This window comes from Rutidosis leptorrhynchoides, chromosome 6, assembly GCF_046630445.1.
Source record: "Rutidosis leptorrhynchoides isolate AG116_Rl617_1_P2 chromosome 6, CSIRO_AGI_Rlap_v1, whole genome shotgun sequence".
Taxonomy (NCBI): Eukaryota; Viridiplantae; Streptophyta; class Magnoliopsida; order Asterales; family Asteraceae; genus Rutidosis; species Rutidosis leptorrhynchoides.
This window is the reverse complement of record NC_092338.1, coordinates 83,430,771-83,452,911: the sequence shown is the minus strand read 5'-3', so window position 1 is coordinate 83,452,911 and position 22,141 is coordinate 83,430,771. Positions and strand designations below refer to the sequence as shown.

The 22,141-nt window shown below is 30.5% G+C and overlaps 2 protein-coding genes across 2 annotated transcripts; one reads left to right on the top strand and one right to left on the bottom strand.

Annotated features, from left to right (window-relative positions):
* The first annotated feature begins 1,673 nt into the window (after positions 1-1,673).
* LOC139852715 (ferritin-3, chloroplastic-like) lies at positions 1,674-8,799 on the top strand. Its single transcript, XM_071842043.1, has 8 exons — positions 1,674-2,000; positions 2,080-2,163; positions 2,249-2,308; positions 5,300-5,388; positions 8,053-8,114; positions 8,265-8,330; positions 8,432-8,494; positions 8,658-8,799. The coding sequence occupies exons 1-8, from the start codon at positions 1,699-1,701 to the stop codon at positions 8,706-8,708; spliced, it is 777 nt and encodes a 258-aa protein (XP_071698144.1). The 5' UTR covers positions 1,674-1,698; the 3' UTR covers positions 8,709-8,799.
* Positions 8,800-9,811: 1,012 nt separating this feature from the next.
* On the bottom strand, positions 9,812-11,756 carry LOC139852097 (small ribosomal subunit protein eS4-like). The gene is made up of 5 exons (XM_071841319.1): positions 11,668-11,756; positions 11,330-11,407; positions 11,042-11,222; positions 10,545-10,642; positions 9,812-10,423 (listed from the first exon to the last, which is right to left on the bottom strand). The coding sequence occupies exons 1-5, from the start codon at positions 11,668-11,670 to the stop codon at positions 9,992-9,994; spliced, it is 792 nt and encodes a 263-aa protein (XP_071697420.1). The 5' UTR covers positions 11,671-11,756; the 3' UTR covers positions 9,812-9,991.
* Positions 11,757-22,141: the final 10,385 nt, after the last annotated feature.

Genomic DNA, 22,141 nt, shown 5'->3' with positions numbered 1-22,141 from the left:
ACACATTTTTTAGCACATTACGTTGACCACATAATCGGGCCAAATAATGTGGCAAGCATGCTAAAAAAACTTCGGTTAAAAATTGGACCCACTTTCGCGCAATGAATAGATAACGATGCTATGAGCAAGACTTCCTGAAGGCTTGCTTCCATTCGAAATAGTTTTGACGTAAAAATAGTCGTTTTGCTGTTTCTAAAGGTGAATCTTTAACTTTCAGATTTTACGATAATTATTACCTTTGCATTTGAACACTTATGTATGTATTTAAATACCATTTTGATACTTCTTTTTTATGTAACTATTTATTTAGGTACATCGAGAATATTTTTGAGGTTAATATATCGCCACTAGCCACAAATCCTTACACGTTTAGTGACATCTTGGTTTAATGGTTCGATTATTTTGTGAAAAGTAATCGCATTTATTTCAAAAGCATTGTCATTAAAGTGAAATAAATCAAAATGTTTAACGTAATGACAATAGTAAATAATTCATAAACATTATTTAAAAGGAAATCGTTTGAATGCGATCAATAAATGTTCTTGACAAAATCAATGCTGGACTCCAATCCAATGTATTCGCATAATTTGAATTTATCAAGAATCTACTTATCTTTTCTGTATTTCTCGATTAATTTTTAACTGAAATCAGTTTTTAACTAAATAAGTATCGTAAGTATTAGATATTAACGTATATGATATACATGGATCGATATTTTCATTACAAATATGTATATAAAAATTTCCACCCCTAAAATGTACAGTCAAGTTCCCCCCTACAAGTTGAGTTTTTGACATAGGAACGTCGGTGATAGTGGGCTTTTAATTAGTGTCACATCAGCACCATGACATACTTTCTTGTCAAGACTAACTGTCATATCAGCATTTTCTCACCAGAACTAATCTAAAACTAAATCACTTACAATCATGACATACTTTCACATAAAATTAAGACCCATATGTTACTTAATTAACAAATGTACAAGTAATAAACCTAATAGTACAAGCCATGACTTCAACTCTTCAAGCATCTCTGCTCCAACATGTTGTATAATCACAAATCGGAGGGCGGGACACTTGGAGGGTTACAAGGGCTAACGTGAGGACTGGTGAATGTCATCTAAGGCCCTCCACTTCATCACGAGGGTTATCAGAACTAAGAGGATGTTTACTTTTTTATGTATTAAGTTATGTTTTCACTTACCTCTTAATCTAAAGAAGTGTCTGATTCTATATCTATTAAAAACGGATTAATTTCAAATTAAGTGATAAAGAACGACATTTTTATTTACTAAATTAAGTACTATACAGAAAAAAAAATCATTAGTGGAAAGTAAATATGCTCTAAGGCTCAGTTGAGAGTGGTGTAAGAGGATGAAATATATACATTAGTGATGTGAAAACATGAAAAGTAGAAAAGGTAGGCCAAGGATTCCATGAGTCATGACTCCATGACTCCATGAGACGGATATTTTCACAGCATCTACCAGATTACTAGATAATAATGCACGAGGCCACCACACGCCTGTACCTTCACTTTACATCTCAATCGTCCACGTGTCCTCTAATTCAACGGTCGATATTCACCCGTATCCTATTTCTTCTCTCGTGAACCATCTTTGAAATTTCAGCCTTCACTACATTTCTCAACCACAATATCACCACACACACAAACTAATCGTAACATTTCCCCTAAAAAATGTCTCTCAATTCACAAATTTCATCATCATTTAACATTCTGCTGAAGAAATCGGACGCCGATTTCGATTTCGTACACAAAAAACTGTCAGTTTTATTAAGACATGAAAGGAGATTGGGAGGAACCGTACGGTGTGGTTCAATGGTGGAAGGAAATGAAATGGTGTTGAATAACGGCGTGCAGTTTAAGCCATTTGAAGAAGTGCAAAAACAGGTCTTCATTGTTCTGATTTTGACTCAAACGTCTCTTGCTCGTCAAAAGTTTTTTGATGAATGTGAAGCTGCTATTAATGAGCAAATTAAGTAAGTCTTCACATACTTTTTTTTATTTTTTACAATTTTAAGTTCTATTGTGATTTAATTGTTTACTTATATGCTGCAGTGTGGAATATAATGTGTGCTACATTGACCACGCGATGTATGCATACTTTGATAGGGATAACGTAGCTCTGAAAGGCCTTGCCAAGTAAACAAACAATCTAATTAAATTTGAGTTTATTTGCTTTCTACAGATTGAATGTTTACAAGCTTTAAACATTTGTGTATATCAGATTCTTCAAGGATTCGAGTGATGAAGAAAGAGAGCATGCAGAGAAGCTAATGGAATATCGGGTCTCCTCTCACATACGAATTTATAATATTGTGATGAATATACTTTTAAATAATTCTGTTGTATGAAAATCCCATTGCTAAATCTGCTTTTAAACAACATGTCACACCTCCCAAAATAGACCAGGGGTAATTGTGACCAATCATATCATAACACGGTTGTATAAACGAGAACGACTCTATATGAGACTTTTTAAATAAAACCTTTGTTAATAAAACAGCGGAAGCAGTAATACATGTTTACATTATTATTAAAACGTAAAATAAATGCTTCTGAACTAAAATATAATATGTGATGTGGACTCCATGCAAGCATCAAATCTATCATCACAAAGTTGCAAACAGCTAGCTCAATCATCACCTGAGACAAAACATGCTTAAAGTGTCAACCAAAAAGGTTGAGTGAAATTCACAGGTTTATAAATAATATCCAAAGTTTTAGACCACAAGATTTAGTTTAAAGTTGATTGATATAGAAATATCAATCTAAAAGTGTTGCTGCATTTTGTAATATCGCTACTAAACAAGTTTACCCTATGACACCTTGTACTGTCAGTGTCGTGGAATCATTATTATGTAACCAAAGACCAACAGTCGAATGGTTAGAGACGTTACTCTCAATAGGCCTACTCACAATAATTAAGTTTGCATTTAAACATAGCAATTGACTATATTACGGTAGGGATTTAGCATGAATCAAAGCATGACATCATAGTTAACAATTTAGTACTTGTGTCTAAGCGTAAAACAGTTATAAAGCAAGCACGTGTCTCACCCCAAAAGTTGTAAAACAGTTATGAAACAGTAAAAAGTGGGGCTATGAAGTTCACCTTAGTAGCACAAAAGAGTATTCCACGAAAGAATTGAACGGAAGGACGTGACCGAGATCTCAACCTAGAGATAGAACGTATGATCAGACATTGCCTAACAGACAATAGTATATAGTACTATATTGATAGTAATGGTTCACTAAAGAATTTCCATTTTCGAAAGGTTACTATTTATGGAAAGTTTCCACTTATAGTAATTTTCCAATTTTAGAAAGTTCGGGTTAATCTTTAGCAAGACGTTGTATAACTTTACTCAAACTTCGTTGCTATCAAATAAGTCAGGAATGACCAGATGTAACCGGGGGCCCAGGACTCTTGACCGGAATCTAAGTCATGGCATTCGAGATCCACAAGCTTACCCATAAATGGCAACCTAGACATCATTCACTTACGACCGTGAGTAGCGATGAAGTTCACATGAATTGTACATTATCTTTGATTAACCTTCACTTTAGGTTTATATGTTATTATATATGTTATATTATATTTATTAATGTATTAACAATTTGATTATCTTATATTATATACTATAAGTTATTATTATTAAATTAGTATAGTTATAAAATAAGTGTTTATTAATAATGTATTGTTATTAACTTACATTATAAGCATTATACTTTATTATATAGTATACTTAGTTATTAACCGTAAGTTATAATAATAATATTAATTTAGTATATGTAATATACTTATGTTAATCGAAAATCATACTAATATATGTTAATTCGAATATTAATTCATTAAATATTATATTTATAATTTTTATAAACTTAGTTAATTATACAATTCAGAAGGATATTTTATAAAAATAATTTTATCAAGTTTTTGTATTTATTTCCCACTTTTCTTTATATATATACTCGGTTTATATTAATCAAATTTAATTAGGTAATAAATATTAAATCGACCTAAATAAATAATTTTATATTTTTTACAGGTTCTATATTATGCAAAAAATGTTATAAAAATTATTAAATCAAATTTTATATCAAAATATTATTTATTTAATGTTTTCTAATTATTTAACCATTGTAATCGGCCTATAATTAAATAAATAGGAAAAATAATTTAAAATTAATTTTTATATTTTTTTTAAGTATCTAGTGATGCTACTAATCATAAAAAAATTTTATAAAAATATTTAATACACGTTTGTGTTTATTTTGTATTTTCTTTATTATTTCTCTCGGTTTAGAATAATGCAAAAGTAAATTCTTTTTAAATACTAATCTTCCCATTTATTTAATTTTTATAATTTTTACTTGTTTATAAAAGTATAATAATCTCAAAAAAAATTATAATTATTTTTATTACTGTTTAATATTTTAATACGAATTTTATATTATTTTTATGTTTAAATACTACATAATTCGTATTTAATTATAAATAATATTCCATAAATTATCAAAATTATTTTTATACATCATAATACTTATAATACTAATTATAACATGTAAAAATAATTTATATATATTAAATTCGAATTTTTAAAGAATATACAAAAAAATAAAAGCAATTCGATAAAAAATATAGAAAATACCTCAAGTACTTTCCCAAGTTTGTGAGAGAATTTTTCCAAAGATTTGATACAAGTTTTTATAAAATGGAAGTGGGTATTTATAGGAAAAAATGGTTGGTGAAAAGAAAAAAATATAAATAAAATAAAGGTGCCAATTTTGACAAAAAATAAAAACATGTTAAAAATGTTTTTAATAAGTTTTTGTTTTTGAAAATATTTAGTCAAAATTCATGGGCTCATTATTTGATTTATAAAAAAAATCTCTTTTTTTTATAAGCTAAAAATATATATATAATAATTAAAATAACTTATCATTTAACTAATAATTATGTTTCATATAGTTTTAAATATAATACGCATTAATATTAATATTAACTAAAGTTATTTTATATAATTAGTGTAAACTTTAGTTAACAAAAAGTGTCGACTAAAAATAAATATTTGATCAATGTCAAATTTAATTATATATTACGTATGGATAACAACCCTATAGTCAAATTAGTCAATTCAGGTATGGAAATATGAGGGTTGTTATACAACAATCATGGTTGCATAACATATACATTTACTCATAAACTTTAAGCTTCGTCTCTGACTTTGTTTCAATGTATGTCTAAATATATCGACAATTGTGTAGAATAATTGAATAAACGAGGTGGAAGAGTGAAATTGCACGCCATAGTCGCACCACCTTCAGAGTTTGATGATGTTGAGAAAGGTGATGCATTATATGGTAAGTGCAACGATTTTTTTTAAAAATAGTAATTTTATTGAACCTTCTTGTAAAAATGAAAAATCGGATTTTTTGTTACAAAAATAGTAAAACCGAAGTTTGAAACTTCGGTTTTGCCAAATCCGAAGTTTCAAACTTCGGATTTTTTTTTTTATACAAAAAAAAATATAATAATAAAAAAAGCAAAACCGAAGTTTGAAACTTCGGTTTTGCTTTTTTTTCTTTTTTTTTTTTTTTTGTTGTAAAACCCTATGCCAATATATTTATATTTATATTTAAAAATTTAATTAATATTTAATATATTAATATAAAATTTAAAATATATATATATATATATATATATATATATATATATATATATATATATATATATATATATATATATATATATATATATATATATATATATTATAGTGGTAGGATCAAGATGGAAGTAACCAAGCGGGGGGAAGCAAAAACTTCTTCTTCTTTTTTTTAGTTTTTTGAAAAAACTTTGTTCACGAACACTATAGATGAGATGAAAATGTGAACATTTAGTAGAGATACTTTGTGATAAATGTTTTTATTTTGGCGGGAAAACGCTCGAAGAAGTAATATATAACAATTATCATGTTTTTCGAGCGTATGTTGAGGTTTTTACTATTGGGGTTTAGATATTAGGGTTTAGATATTAGGGTTTATAGAGTTTAGATATTAGGGTTTAGAAATTTAGGGTTTAGGGTTTAGATTTAGGATTTAGATTGAGTTTTTAACACGAACGGTTTAGAGTTTAGAGTTTAAGGTTTAAGGTTTAGGGTTTAGGGTTTGGTGTTTTGGGTTTATGGAATAAACCCAAAACACCAAACCCTAAACCCTAAACTCTAAATCGGGCTAAATTTTACTTCACAAAACATGAAGGAAAAAAACGTTCATATTCTTCACGAACAATATTATCTTGAATGTTATTTTTGTCGATCGTTTTCCCGCATAAATAATAACATTCATCACGAAGTGTCTCTTTTAAATGTTTATATTTTTGTGTGATCTTGATGCCGGAAAAAAAAATTCCAAAAAAACGAAAAAAAATAAATTGCTTCCTCCCGCTTCCCCCCGATTGGTTACTTCCCCATTGATCCTGCCCCTATATATATATATATATATATATATATATATATATATATATATATATATATATATATATATATATATATATATATGATTTAATATGTTTTTCTTTTTACATAGAAAAAAGGGCTTTGGAGTAGATCGTTCATGCGTGAATTTTTTGAAACCATCATCCATTAATGAATTATCCAGGCAAACTTTATGGCACATGTCCCCTGGTACACCAACACAAGAACTACAAGTTAGATTTGAAGAATCGCTATTATGACACAAATTTGAATTCTTTGAACGCGCAATAACTACAACGCGGTAATACTTTGCATTTCATCTATTCAATATCTATCTACGGTTTTTATATATAGTACAATACCTTGCTTTAATTATATATAGGTATAGGGTCAAAAAAAAAAACAAAACCGAAAAAAAAAAAAAAAAAACCGAAGTTCCAAACATCGGATTTGGCAAAACCGAACTTTGGAACTTCGGTTTTACCATTTTCGAAATGATTTTGATAAAATTTCCATTTTTGCAAGTCTCTTTAAAAAAAATTACTATTTTTAAAAAAAAATCTAAGTGCAACCGAATCCATCAAATATAATCAGGGCCGGTCCTGAACTTTATGATGCCCAGTGCAAAATGTAAAAATATGCCCACACTGAAACTTTTAACAAAGACTCCGTAAAAAATTAGTTAACCTCAAGATATCAATAATTTTAAACGTTTTCACTATTCACTATTATTTTATACTCCGTAATATCTTAATTTGTTGTTCCTTATTAGTGTTGTAAATTTTTATTTTCATTATCCTCGCAATTTTCCTTTGTATTATATAATATTTTTCTGATATATCGCATCTCTAAAAGGTAACAAGTATATCTTTTATAATCTATAATGTAATGTAGTGTAATAATGATAATAAACTACGAAGTAAATGTTAGTTACGAATAATTAAAAGACATAACAAAAATTATAATTTAATAGATAGAGATATATTAAGATCTTGATTGTATGAACTATAAATTAATAAATCAAGTAATGATAACGAGTTGCAGTAACATCACTTTTAACAATTTTTGGTTTATTCATTAGAAAAACTCTGATTATAATGAAAATAACTTAAGGGTATATTATTTGAAGACGTCAAGAGTGTAAGGACTGATACTTAGTATATAAAATTCTATTAGGAGATTTGGAGCAAGTATAGTAATAAAGTTAAAACCACCTCACGTGGCTAATTCCCAGACATAGAAACTCCATTAATAATCAATAAACTCCATTAAAAAAAAAACTTCAATTTTTCTTGTTATCGCTTACATACTAATTCTATCTTCACATAAAAGATAGTATATATCAGTACATGTATCTACTTGTGTAAATCATCTAAAACATATATAGTCTAACATATATGAATCGAAAATTTGATGCCCCAAAACTTTTGATGCCTTGTGCCGTCGCACGGTTCGCATGGCACCAGGCCCGGCCGTGAATATAATAATTGTATTATGTTAATTAGCACTAGTTTAACTAATATCTTAACTTTAATTATTCGATTCTAATCAGCTATGGAGCTAGCCTTGTCCCTGGAGAAACTTGTTAATGCAAAACTTATTGCCTTGCACGCGGTATGCACTTTTATCTCTGTTAGTCTAGTATCTTTTATTCGTATCATTTGATAAGTATATACTTAAAATAGTTCCTTTTATACTTTTGATGCCTCATAACGTTAAAAATATAATGGTATCTGACAATAACCAATGTCTTTGAATTTAAAGATTGCTGATAGAAACAATGATCCACAAATGGCTGACTTCATTGAGAGCGAATACCTGGTCGAGCAGGTGAGTATCATAACCATATAACTATAATTATATATATATATAAGATAAAATAAATATAACTATAACTAAAGTGTGTCTTAACTTTCTGTGTTTTATGATAGGTTGATGCGATAAAGAAAATCTCGGACTATGTCTCTCAATTGAGATGGGTTGGAAAAGGCCATGATATGCTTATTATCTTATTAGTTTTCAAAGAACCTAGATACAATATTACAATAACTTGTTTAATAACATGTTCTAAAGCAATATTGATCGAACATTTGTATTAAACTTGTATCATTTATTATAAGAGTTGTAATATGTATCTAAATGTAAATTTGAACAGCAGGGGTGTGGCATTTCAATCAGATGCTTCTAGAGGGTGCTGGTGCTGTGTAGTGTGTAATGAGGAATTTGTAGTAAGCTTTGCTTGGTTGAACATTGAGTAGAATCACGTGTACTATGTTATGATTCGGCTTTGTTCTTTTATTGTGGTCTTGCAGCTCATGATCTAATAGTAGGTTTTTAGTAGCGTTTAAGCTATTCTAAATAAACTTGTCTTGAGTCATTCTGCTTGATAGGAAACGGATTAGTAATCGTTCGGGTAGTTGTGTATAACTGAATTATGAAGTATGCAAAGCTTGTTTCTTGGTATATACATTCATACAGGACAATCAAAGTATCCAAAACCATAAAACTTCTTTTTGACCAGCACTCTTAAAAAGGCCGAATTATGATGGTTGCTTTAAGAAGATTTGCAACTAATATGAACATGTTTACAAACATTTAGAGAACACGAAAATGAAGACTATTCATTGATTCAAATTTAACAAGAAATCATACTCAATCGGAATACAACTAAGAACTCTCTACAAGACAACAACACTGAATACAGTCAATCGGCATACAAACTCATTTATCGACAAGATAAAGGACAATACATAATGAAAAAGAAGACAAACCCTATATAGAGTTTGAACCTAAATCCGTATACAAAGAACATGGTAAGTTAGAAGACAATGATTGAATCTCTCTCGTTCATAAATCTTTGAAACATCTACTGACCAAACTCAAGGTTGAATCAAAGACAACAAGAACGGAATCACAGACCATGAGAGAATCTTCCAAAAACCTTAGCGAGCAGTAAGAAGTGTAATAATAACATGACTCACCAACTATTTTGCCACTACGCTTTTGCCTATCATAAGCTCTATGTCTGCCATTAGCCCCTGTCTGTGAATCCTTGTTCCACCCACTTTCTTTGAGACTCAATATATCAATCTTTCATAAACTTTGAACATATATACAAGCTCTTGTCAAACATATCGTTACGAGCTTTGTCAAAGATGACTCAACCATACAAACATAGGTTATACATATACCATATAGATATTTAGGTCTAATATTTAGGGAAAAAGCACTAATATCAAATTTCTCAACAAATAGAATATCATCATGAACTATTGCTGAGAATTAAAAGAGCAAAATAGTACAATAATCAAAATCAAAATCAAAAATTAGAAATATAGCAAAAATCCAATGTAAAGAACAGCAGTCTCCAATTTGCTATTAAGCTAAACTTTAACATAACAAATGCAAAGTTTCAAATAGCTCTTAAATGTAAACATACGTTGCCTATTTAAATATTTTTAAAACATTGACCAACTTTAAAAACATAAAACCTATGCAGTAGCAGCCAAAGCAGCCTGCCTTTTCCTGGCCTCCTCAATAATAGTCAGCTTAATTCCCTTGCCCTTCGGAAGTGATACCCACGGCTTTGATCCCTTTCCAAGAGTGAACACATTACCCAAACGAGTAGCAAACGTGTGCCCAGTTGCATCTTGAATGTGAACCGTCTCGAAGCTGCCCTTATGCTTCTCTCTGTTCTTAAGTATTCCAACACGACCTGTGTTTCGGCCACCAGTCACCATGACAACATTGCCAACATCAAACTTGATGAAGTCGACAATCTTGTTAGAGTCCAAGTCTAGTTTGATGGTGTCGTTAGCTTTGATTAGAGGATCTGGGTAACGAATGGTGCGACCGTCATAAGTGCTGATGTATGGAATCCCTTTCTGACCAAATTGGACTGACCGAACCTTGCATAGCTTGAACTGCACAAGGTTTTTAATTGGTTTAAGCACGAAATAATAACTTCAATTATGTGTAATTATTATTATTATTATTGACAGTAATGTATGAACAAATCTTCTTTACTTAAAAATAGCAGCTAACCTTAGATTCCTCGTCCCTGATGGAGTGTAGCCTGAATCTCCCCTTCGTATCATAAAGAAGGCGAAAGCTTTCATTGGTCTTAGGAATAGAGACAACATCTGACCAGAAAAAAAAACATGAAAATCATTTAGATTTAAAATATCTGAGCACAATTAGACCATAGATTAATCTTGCAGTGTCTGTAATTACATGATGACCACAATATAGACTACAGAAACTGTGTATTCAATTACCTGAAGCATATGATCTTCTCAAATATTAAACAAATATTCATATAGCTCTAACATGTAAATGATTGACATTACAAAACTTAACATAAATTGTTGCCCAGACTTCAATTTACAAAAACAGTCATTTTTGAAGTGCTAAACCAGATATTTGAAGTTCCAAAACCAAACAAATTCTTACAAAATCCAGATTCATTAAATTGCAGCTTAACAATATTTTCTTAGCAACAATAATATGAAACAAGTGCTACAAGTTTTAAGCATACTCACCCATGAAACCAGCAGGGTAGGTCTTGTCAGTCCTGACCTTGTTGTCAACTTGAATATGACGCTGCATCAAGATTGACTGAACCTCACGGTATGTCAAGGCATACTTCAACCTGTTCCTCAAAATGAGGATCAAAGGCAAACATTCTCTCGCCTTATGAGGTCCAGATGATGGCTTGGGAGCCTAACATAAAAAAAAAACCACAAAATATAAGTCATCGTTATAAATAAATATATATTTCAATAAAAATAATAAAATATAACCTAAATAAGATAATAGGATTTACTTACAAATGCACCATCAGTTTTAGCAAGCATCCAATGCCTGGGGGCATTGAGCCTCTTCATATGTTTCTTCAAGCCTCTTGCCTTCACCGCAACATAAAACAATGAATAATTCATGATAAACTTAAACAAACAACAAATACTCAATAACAAGCAGCATAATCACAACTACAGCTTCATTTTACTTAACAACACAATTAGTAAAATTAAAATAAAACGAGTAAAATTAGTTATAGATATAGCAGAATTGGCTCAAAACTATCATAATGAAATTGGAATCAAATAACGAGCAGCTCATTAATGTACAAAATACTTTAAATCAGAGGAGATAAATGTGACTATACCATGATTGCGGCGTGTTGTGAAGGAGATCTGTATCTCCTGTATAATTAACGGCAGTTGTAGGGCGGCTTCACACACTCTGTCTCAGTTCAGATAAACCCTAGTTGTGGTTGTATTGTTTATAACATTTGTATTTGTAAACCTATTTCATTTACGGGGCTTTTGGTTGGGCCTTGTTTTAAATTAGAAAACAATCCAAGCCCAATTATTTAAGTTACAAAAAATAAAAATAAAAAACTATCCATACGAGTTTATTCTTTAAAAAACTGAAACGTACAAATAAAAACTGAAACGTGTAAATAAAAAACTGAAATGTGTGTGTGAAATTGAAATACGAGACTAAAGACTGAAAAGCTTATCTTAAAATAGAACACCATACTGAAATTTGTTTCTCGGAATTAGAAAACTAAAAGGCATGTCTGAAAACTGAAAAGCTTTTTATAAAGATATAATGACAAATACGCACCTCATTAAATAATTTCGATATATAAACGTGATTTATGAGCTCGGACTTCTAAACTAAATCTATCTATCTATCTATAGTAGTTAATATTAAAATTCTTATAACGATAATGTCAATATTAGGCTAACTCATTTGTTAAGAATAAATCAAAAAAAAAAAGAAAAAAATCTAAGTATGGTGAGTGATGTCATTAATATAAATAATTTTGAATTAAAATTAAATTTTATTAATTAATAATTATTATTATTAAATCTTATTAATAATTATTTAATTATTAAAATAAATAATTTTGAATTATTTTAATTAATTATGTTAAATTGAGTACGAGAAGGTATAAAAGCTAGGCAAAAGGAAGCTAATTCTAAATTTATATTTTAATTTACACTTTTAAAATAAAATGACAATTGATATTATCTCTTATGATTGGATGTGGATTGTTTAATATGCATTTTAGGTGTTTGATGAAATGTTCAGCTGACGAGTTTCTTAGTCGGACCCTGTGATTCCACGGGTCATTAAACTAAATAACTTTAGTAAAACATATCATTAAACTGTTTCGTTTAAACAACCCGTGGTTTCACGAGTCATTTCACTAGTTTTAAATGTAATGACTTGTTTCAAACCAAGATTATTTCAAATCTAAACGAGCATCAAGCTCGAATTCGAACACTAATTAAGCTATCGAGTTTGAACTCAAACTAATATTTGATTGTTTAATCAAACTCGAGCTGGAAAATTAATAAACGAGTCGTGCCCTAATTTTCTAATACTTAATTGGGCTCGGTTCATTAGATCCCTACCCACAAACATATTTTGAATTGGGTCAGATTTTGTATAATTTGTCTTCTCTTCGAGATAAGACCGAGTTTTAAAGTTTAAAAAAATAAGCATGGTCGCCAACTTATTTCACACGATAGCACTTAGGCCGCAAAGTTCTTACAAGAGGTCTCAGATTCGAAACATGTCTAGGACGAACATATTGTGGTGGCCAGAGAAATGTTGAAAACAACCAGGGAGTAATTCTGATGGGCTACATACATCAGAGTATGAAGTCGAATTACTTGTCTTCGCAGTTAGCCTGATGAAGCCTTCTATCTTTAAAATAAAAACACCTTGTTTCTCAAATTACTTCACAAAACTTCACTTTTCTTCCCAGTCCAATAAACCATAGTTCATATGGAAATGGAAAGAAAAATAAAGAATAGTGGGCACATAATCCTTCAAGATAATACTTCAATATTGTAACTCTAAATTATATGTTTATATGCCATAAAACTAAACATAAATTGAATGTCAGTGTAGAGGTCTCAGAGAAAGAAAAACAGAGACACATCTTTATATGCTAGCAATAAATAATGAACATAATTTTCCTTTAAAATAAAGAATGTTATATTTCAGTAGGCTTATAACTATATTTAGTGTTATAATTCAGTAGGCTTATAAATACCTTTAGTATTATAATTCAGTAGGCTTATAACTACCTTTAGTGGTTTGATTCTTGATTAAGAATACTAATAATGAAGTGTAAGAACAAAGATGATAATAGAGAGAAAGAAAGAAACACTTTATGAGTGTAAGAAATGGTACATCTTTACAAGCATAACTCATGGGTATTTATACTACTATGCAAGTGACCCCAAGTTGACTATAATGTTGTACAACATTGACTATCCATACTTGCATTATTATAGTTCCATACTTGCTCAATTATTATTATCATAACACTCCCCCTTGGATAGCAATTTTTGTTTGTTGAAGATCAACTGTAAGTTACTGCCTCGTTAAAAACCTTGCTAAAGAAAATCCAGTGGGAAAAAACTTTAGCTAGGGGAAAAATAGTGCAGCATGGAGTTGACTCCCCCCTCAAGTAGACATCGCTTCAGCTGTTACATCTTTTGAACATGTCTCATGCCAATGTTATGAACGTGTGTTCTGAAAATAATAGTTGGAAGTGCTTTCGTGAAAAGATCAGCAGAGTTTTTGCTGGATTGAACATATCTCATTTCAATCTGGTTGTCCTTAATGAGATTTTGAGTGTATGAGAAGAATCTAGGAGGTATGTGTTTTGTTCGGTCACTTTTGATATACCCTTCTTTCATCTGTGCTATGCAAGCTGTATTATCTTCATATATAGTTGTTGGACTTTTATCGCGTTCTAGTCCACAAGAATCAGTAATGAGTTGTGTCATTGATCTTAACCAAAAACATTCTCGAGTAGCTTCATGTAATGCAATCACTTTGGCATGATTTGATGATGTTGCAACAAGTGTTTGTTTTTGAGAATGTCATGATATTGCAGTACCTCTGAAATGTCCCGTTCTTATTGATTAAAAACGTTCCATATTAATTGATTTCGTTGCGAGGTTTTGACCTCTATATGAGACGTTTTTCAAAGACTGCATTCATTTTAAAACAAACCATAACCTTTATTTCATCAATAAAGGTTTAAAAAGCTTTACGTAGATTATCAAATAATGATAATCTAAAATATCCTGTTTACACACGACCATTACATAATGGTTTACAATACAAATATGTTACAACAAAATAAGTTTCTTGAATGCAGTTTTTACACAATATCATACAAACATGGACTCCAAATCTCGTCCTTATTTAAGTATGCGACAGCGGAAGCTCTTAATAATCACCTGAGAATAAACATGCTTAAAACGTCAACAAAAATGTTGGTGAGTTATAGGTTTAACCTATATATATCAAATCATAATAATAGACCACAAGATTTCATATTTCAATACACATCCCATACATAGAGATAAAAGTCATTCATATGGTGAACACCTGGTAACCGACATTAACAAGATGCATATATAAGAATATCCCCATCATTCCGGGACACCCTTCGGATATGATATAAATTTCGAAGTACTAAAGCATCCGGTACTTTGGATGGGGCTTGTTGGGCCCGATAGATCTATCTTTAGGATTCGCGTCAATTAGGGTGTCTGTTCCCTAATTCTTAGATTACCAGACTTAATAAAAAGGGGCATATTCGATTTCGATAATTCAACCATAGAATGTAGTTTCACGTATGTAGTGACCCGAACTTTTCCATGTTTATATATATTAATTGAGATTGATATTTACATGATTAAATGTTTTCAACATGTTAAGCAATCAAACTTGTTAAGACTTGATTAATTGAAATATGTTTCATATAGACAATTGACCACCCAAGTTGACCGGTGATTCACGAACGTTAAAACTTGTAAAAACTATATGATGACATATATATGGATATATATATAGTTAACATGATACTATGATAAGTAAACATATCATTAAGTATATTAACAATGAACTACATATGTAAAAACAAGACTACTAACTTAATGATTTTTAAACGAGACATATATGTAACGATTATCATTGTAAAGACATTTAATGTATATATATCATATTAAGAGATATTCATACATGATAATATAATAATTTAAAATCTCATTTCATATTATAAACATTGGGTTAACAACATTTAACAAGATCGTTAACCTAAAGGTTTCAAAACAACACTTACATGTAACGACTAACGATGACTTAACGACTCGGTTAAAATGTATATACATGTAGTGTTTTAATATGTATTTATACACTTTTGAAAGACTTCAATACACTTATCAAAATACTTCTACTTAACAAAAATGCTTACAATTACATCCTCGTTCAGTTTCATCAACAATTCTACTCGTATGCACCCGTATTCGTACTCGTACAATACACAGCTTTTAGATGTATGGACTATTGGTATATACACTCCAATGATCAGCTCTTAGCAGCCCATGTGAGTCACCTAACACATGTGAGAACCATCATTTGGCAACTAGCATGAAATATCTCATAAAATTACAAAAATATGAGTAATCATTCATGACTTATTTACATGAAAACAAAATTACATATCCTTTATATCTAATCCATACACCAACGACCAAAAACCCCTACAAACACTTTCATTCTTCAATTTTCTTCATCTAATTGATCTCTCTCAAGTTCTATCTTCAAGTTCTAAGTGTTCTTCATAAATTCCAAAAGTTCTAGTTTCATAAAATCAAGAATACTTTCAAGTTTGCTAGCTCACTTCCAATCTTGTAAGGTGATCATCCAACCTCAAGAAATCTTTGTTTCTTACAGTGGGTTATCATTCTAATACAAGGTAATAATCATATTCAAACTTTGGTTCAATTTCTATAACTATAACAATCTTATTTCAAGTGATGATCTTACTTGAACTTGTTTTCGTGTCATGATTCTGCTTCAAGAACTTCGAGCCATCCAAGGATCCATTGAAGCTAGATCCAATTTTCTCTTTTCCAGTAGGTTTATCCAAGGAACTTAAGGTAGTAATGATGTTCATAACATCATTCAATTCATACATATAAAGCTATCTTATTCGAAGGTTTAAACTTGTAATCACTAGAACATAGTTTAGTTAATTCTAAACTTGTTCGCAAACAAAAGTTAATCCTTCTAACTTGACTTTTAAAATCAACTAAACACATGTTATATATCTATATGATATGCTAACTTAATGATTTAAAACCTGGAAACACGAAAAACACCGTAAAACCGGATTTACGCCGTCGTAGTAACACCGCGGGCTGTTTTGGGTTAGTTAATTAAAAACTATGATAAACTTTGATTTAAAAGTTGTTATTCTGGAAAAATGATTTTTATTATGAACATGAAACTATATCCAAAAATTATGGTTAAACTCAAAGTGGAAGTATGTTTTCTAAAATGGTCATCTAGACGTCGTTCTTTCGACTGAAATGACTACCTTTACAAAAACGACTTGTAACTTATTTTTCCGACTATAAACCTATACTTTTTCTGTTTAGATTCATAAAATAGAGTTCAATATGAAACCATAGCAATTTGATTCACTCAAAACGGATTTAAAATGAAGAAGTTATGGGTAAAACAAGATTGGATAATTTTTCTCATTTTAGCTACGTGAAAATTGGTAACAAATCTATTCCAACCATAACTTAATCAACTTGTATTGTATATTATGTAATCTTGAGATACCATAGACACGTATACAATGTTTCGACCTATCATGTCGACACATCTATATATATTTCGGAACAACCATAGACACTCTATATGTGAATGTTGGAGTTAGCTATACAGGGTTGAGGTTGATTCCAAAATATATATAGTTTGAGTTGTGATCAATACTGAGATACGTATACACTGGGTCGTGGATTGATTCAAGATAATATTTATTGATTTATTTCTGTACATCTAACTGTGGACAACTAGTTGTAGGTTACTAACGAGGACAGCTGACTTAATAAACTTAAAACATCAAAATATATTAAAAGTGTTGTAAATATATTTTGAACATACTTTGATATACATGTATATATTGTTATAGGTTCGTGAATCAACCAGTGGCCAAGTCTTACTTCCCGACGAAGTAAAAATCTGTGAAAGTGAGTTATAGTCCCACTTTTAAAATCTAATATTTTTGGGATGAGAATACATGCAGGTTTTATAAATGATTTACAAAATAGACACAAGTACGTGAAACTACATTCTATGGTTGAATTATCGAAATCGAATATGCCCCTTTTTATTAAGTCTGGTAATCTAAGAATTAGGGAACAGACACCCTAATTGACGCGAATCCTAAAGATAGATCTATCGGGCCTAACAAGCCCCATCCAAAGTACCGGATGCTTTAGTACTTCGAAATTTATATCATATCCGAAGGGTGTCCCGGAATGATGGGGATATTCTTATATATGCATCTTGTTAATGTCGGTTACCAGGTGTTCACCATATGAATGATTTTTATCTCTATGTATGGGATGTGTATTGAAATATGAAATCTTGTGGTCTATTATTATGATTTGATATATATAGGTTAAACCTATAACTCACCAACATTTTTGTTGACGTTTTAAGCATGTTTATTCTCAGGTGATTATTAAGAGCTTCCGCTGTCGCATACTTAAATAAGGACGAGATTTGGAGTCCATGCTTGTATAATATTGTGTAAAAACTGCATTCAAGAAACTTATTTTGTTGTAACATATTTGTATTGTAAACCATTATGTAATGGTCGTGTGTAAACAGGATATTTTAGATTATCATTATTTGATAATCTACGTAAAGCTTTTTAAAACCTTTATCTATGAAATAAAGGTTATGGTTTGTTTTAAAAATGAATGCAGTCTTTGAAAAACGTCTCATATAGAGGTCAAAACCTCGCAACGAAATCAATTAATATGGAACGTTTTTAATCAATAAGAACGGGACATTTCAGTTGGTATCCGAGCGTTGGTCTTAGAGAACTAGAATTTTGCATTAGTGTGTCTTATCTAGTTTGTTAGGATGCATTAGTGAGTCTGGACTTCGACCGTGTTTACTTTAAAAATGATTGCTTACCAAATTTTGTTGGAAACTATATATTTTTAACATGTGAATATTATGTGATATATTAATCTCTTAACGCGTTTGATATTATGTGATAGATGTCTACCTCTAGAACAAGTCCCATTGACTCACCTAATAATAATGAAGAGTCAAATGTAAATTGGAATGATTCGTGACTGATTCACAAGTTCCCGAAGAGGAACCGGAAGAAGAGTCGGAACCGGAAGAAGAATCGGAACCGGAAGAAGAATCGGAACCGGATGAAGAAATAGAACCGGTGGGGGAAATAATAAAACGGTTAAGTAAAAGAAAATCCTCAACCAACCGACCAAGGTTAATTATGGTCAATGGTGTTTCCGCCAAGGAAGCAAAATATTGGGAGGATTACCAATTCTCCGATGAATCGGATTCCGACGAGAATTCCGATGATGTTATAGAAATTACCCCAACTGAATTTAAAAAGGCAAAAGAAAATAATAAGGGAAAAGGCATAAAAATAGAGAAATCTAATTCCAACCCCGATGAACTTTATATGTATCGTCAACCCCCGAAGTCCTTAAGTTGTAACAATGACCCGGGAACCTCTAAACCACCAGGTTTTTCTAAACCAATGTGGATCACGACGGCTCGTATTAGGGGAACATCATATATCCCTAGAAACTTGGCAAAACGAACCAAAACCGAAGAAGAAGAAACAAACGAGTCGGAATAAGATAGTTGTATTCGTGTGGTGTAATATATGTAATATAGTGTGCTTATGCTTTATGATATATGTAAAAATTGCTTGTATTAATAAGTATTTTTTTATGAATCTAACTCTTGTCTATTTTACAGTATAAAAACACAAAATGGATAGACAACCTAATATTTTAAGAGACCTACTGTAGTGACCCGAACTTTTCCATGTTTATATATATTAATTGAGATTGATATTTACATGATTAAATGTTTCCAACATGTTAAGCAATCAAACTTGTTAAGACTTGATTAATTGAAATATGTTTCATATAGACAATTGACCACCCAAGTTGATCGGTGATTCACGAACGTTAAAACTTGTAAAAACTATATGATGACATATATATGGATATATATATATAGTTAACATGATACTATGATAAGAAAACATATCATAAAGTATATTAACAATGAACTACATATGTAAAAACAAGACTACTAACTTAATGATTTTTAAACGAGACATATATGTAACGATTATCGTTGTAAAGACATTTAATGTATATATATCATATTAAGAGATATTCATACATGATAATATCATGATAATATAATAATTTAAAATCTCATTTGATATTATAAACATTGGGTTAACAACATTTAACAAGATCGTTAACCTAAAGGTTTCAAAACAACACTTACATGTAACGACTAACGATGACTTAACGACTCAGTTAAAATGTATATACATGTAGTGTTTTAATATGTATTTATACACTTTTGAAAGACTTCAATACACTTATCAAAATACTTCTACTTAACAAAAATGCTTACAATTACATCCTCGTTCAGTTTCATCAACAATTCTACTCGTATGCACCCGTATTCGTACTCGTACAATACACAGCTTTTAGATGTATGTACTATTGGTATATACACTCCAATGATCAGCTCTTAGCAGCCCATGTGAGTCACCTAACACATGTGGGAACCATCATTTGGCAACTAGCATGAAATATCTCATAAAATTACAAAAATATGAGTAATCATTCATGACTTATTTACATGAAAACAAAATTTCATATCCTTTATATCTAATCCATACACCAACGACCAAAAACACCTACAAACACTTTCATTCTTCAATTTTCTTCATCTAATTGATCTCTCTCAAGTTCTATCTTCAAGTTCTAAGTGTTCTTCATAAATTCCAAAAGTTCTAGTTTCATAAAATCAAGAATACTTTCAAGTTTGCTAGCTCACTTCCAATCTTGTAAGGTGATCATCCAACCTCAAGAAATCTTTGTTTCTTACAGTAGGTTATCATTCTAATACAAGGTAATAATCATATTCAAACTTTGGTTCAATTTCTATAACTATAACAATCTTATTTCAAGTGATGATCTTACTTGAACTTGTTTTCGTGTCATGATTCTGCTTCAAGAACTTCGAGCCATCCAAGGATCCATTGAAGCTAGATCCATTTTTCTATTTTCCAGTAGGTTTATCCAAGGAAATTAAGGTAGTAATGATGTTCATAACATCATTCGATTCATACATATAAAGCTATCTTATTCGAAGGTTTAAACTTGTAATCACTAGAACATAGTTTAGTTAATTCTAAACTTGTTCGCAAACAAAAGTTAATCCTTCTAACTTGACTTTTAAAATCAACTAAACACATGTTCTATATCTATATGATATGCTAACTTAATGATTTAAAACCTGGAAACACGAAAAACACCGTAAAACCGGATTTACGCCGTCGTAGTAACACCGCGGGCTGTTTTGGGTTAGTTAATTAAAAACTATGATAAACTTTGATTTAAAAGTTGTTATTCTGAGAAAAAGATTTTTATTATGAACATGAAACTATATCCAAAAATTATGGTTAAACTCAAAGTGGAAGTATGTTTTCTAAAATGGTCATCTAGACGTCGTTCTTTCGACTGAAATGACTACCTTTACAAAAACGACTTGTAACTTATTTTTCCGACTATAAACCTATACTTTTTCTGTTTAGATTCATAAAATAGAGTTCTATATGAAACCATAGCAATTTGATTCACTCAAAACGGATTTAAAATGAAGAAGTTATGGGTAAAACAAGATTGGATAATTTTTCTCATTTTAGCTACGTGAAAATTGGTAACAAATCTATTCCAACCATAACTTAATCAACTTGTATTGTATATTATGTAATCTTGAGATACCATAGACACGTATACAATGTTTCGACCTATCATGTCGACACATCTATATATATTTCGGAACAACCATAGACACTCTATATGTGAATGTTGGAGTTAGCTATACAGGGTTGAGGTTGATTCCAAAATATATATAGTTTGAGTTGTGATCAATACTGAGATACGTATACACTGGGTCGTGGATTGATTCAAGATAATATTTATCGATTTATTTCTGTACATCTAACTGTGGACAACTAGTTGTAGGTTACTAACGAGGACAGCTGACTTAATAAACTTAAAACATCAAAATATATTAAAAGTGTTGTAAATATATTTTGAACATACTTTGATATATATGTATATATTGTTATAGGTTCGTGAATCAACCAGTGGCCAAGTCTTACTTCCCGACGAAGTAAAAATCTGTGAAAGTGAGTTATAGTCCCACTTTTAAAATCTAATATTTTTGGGATGAGAATACATGCAGGTTTTATAAATGATTTACAAAATAGACACAAGTACGTGAAACTACATTCTATGGTTGAATTATCGAAATCGAATATGCCCCTTTTTATTAAGTCTGGTAATCTAAGAATTAGGGAACAGACACCCTAATTGACGCGAATCCTAAAGATAGATCTATTGGGCCTAACAAACCCCATCCAAAGTACCGGATGCTTTAGTACTTCGAAATTTATATCATATCCGAAGGGTGTCCCGGAATGATGGGGATATTCTTAT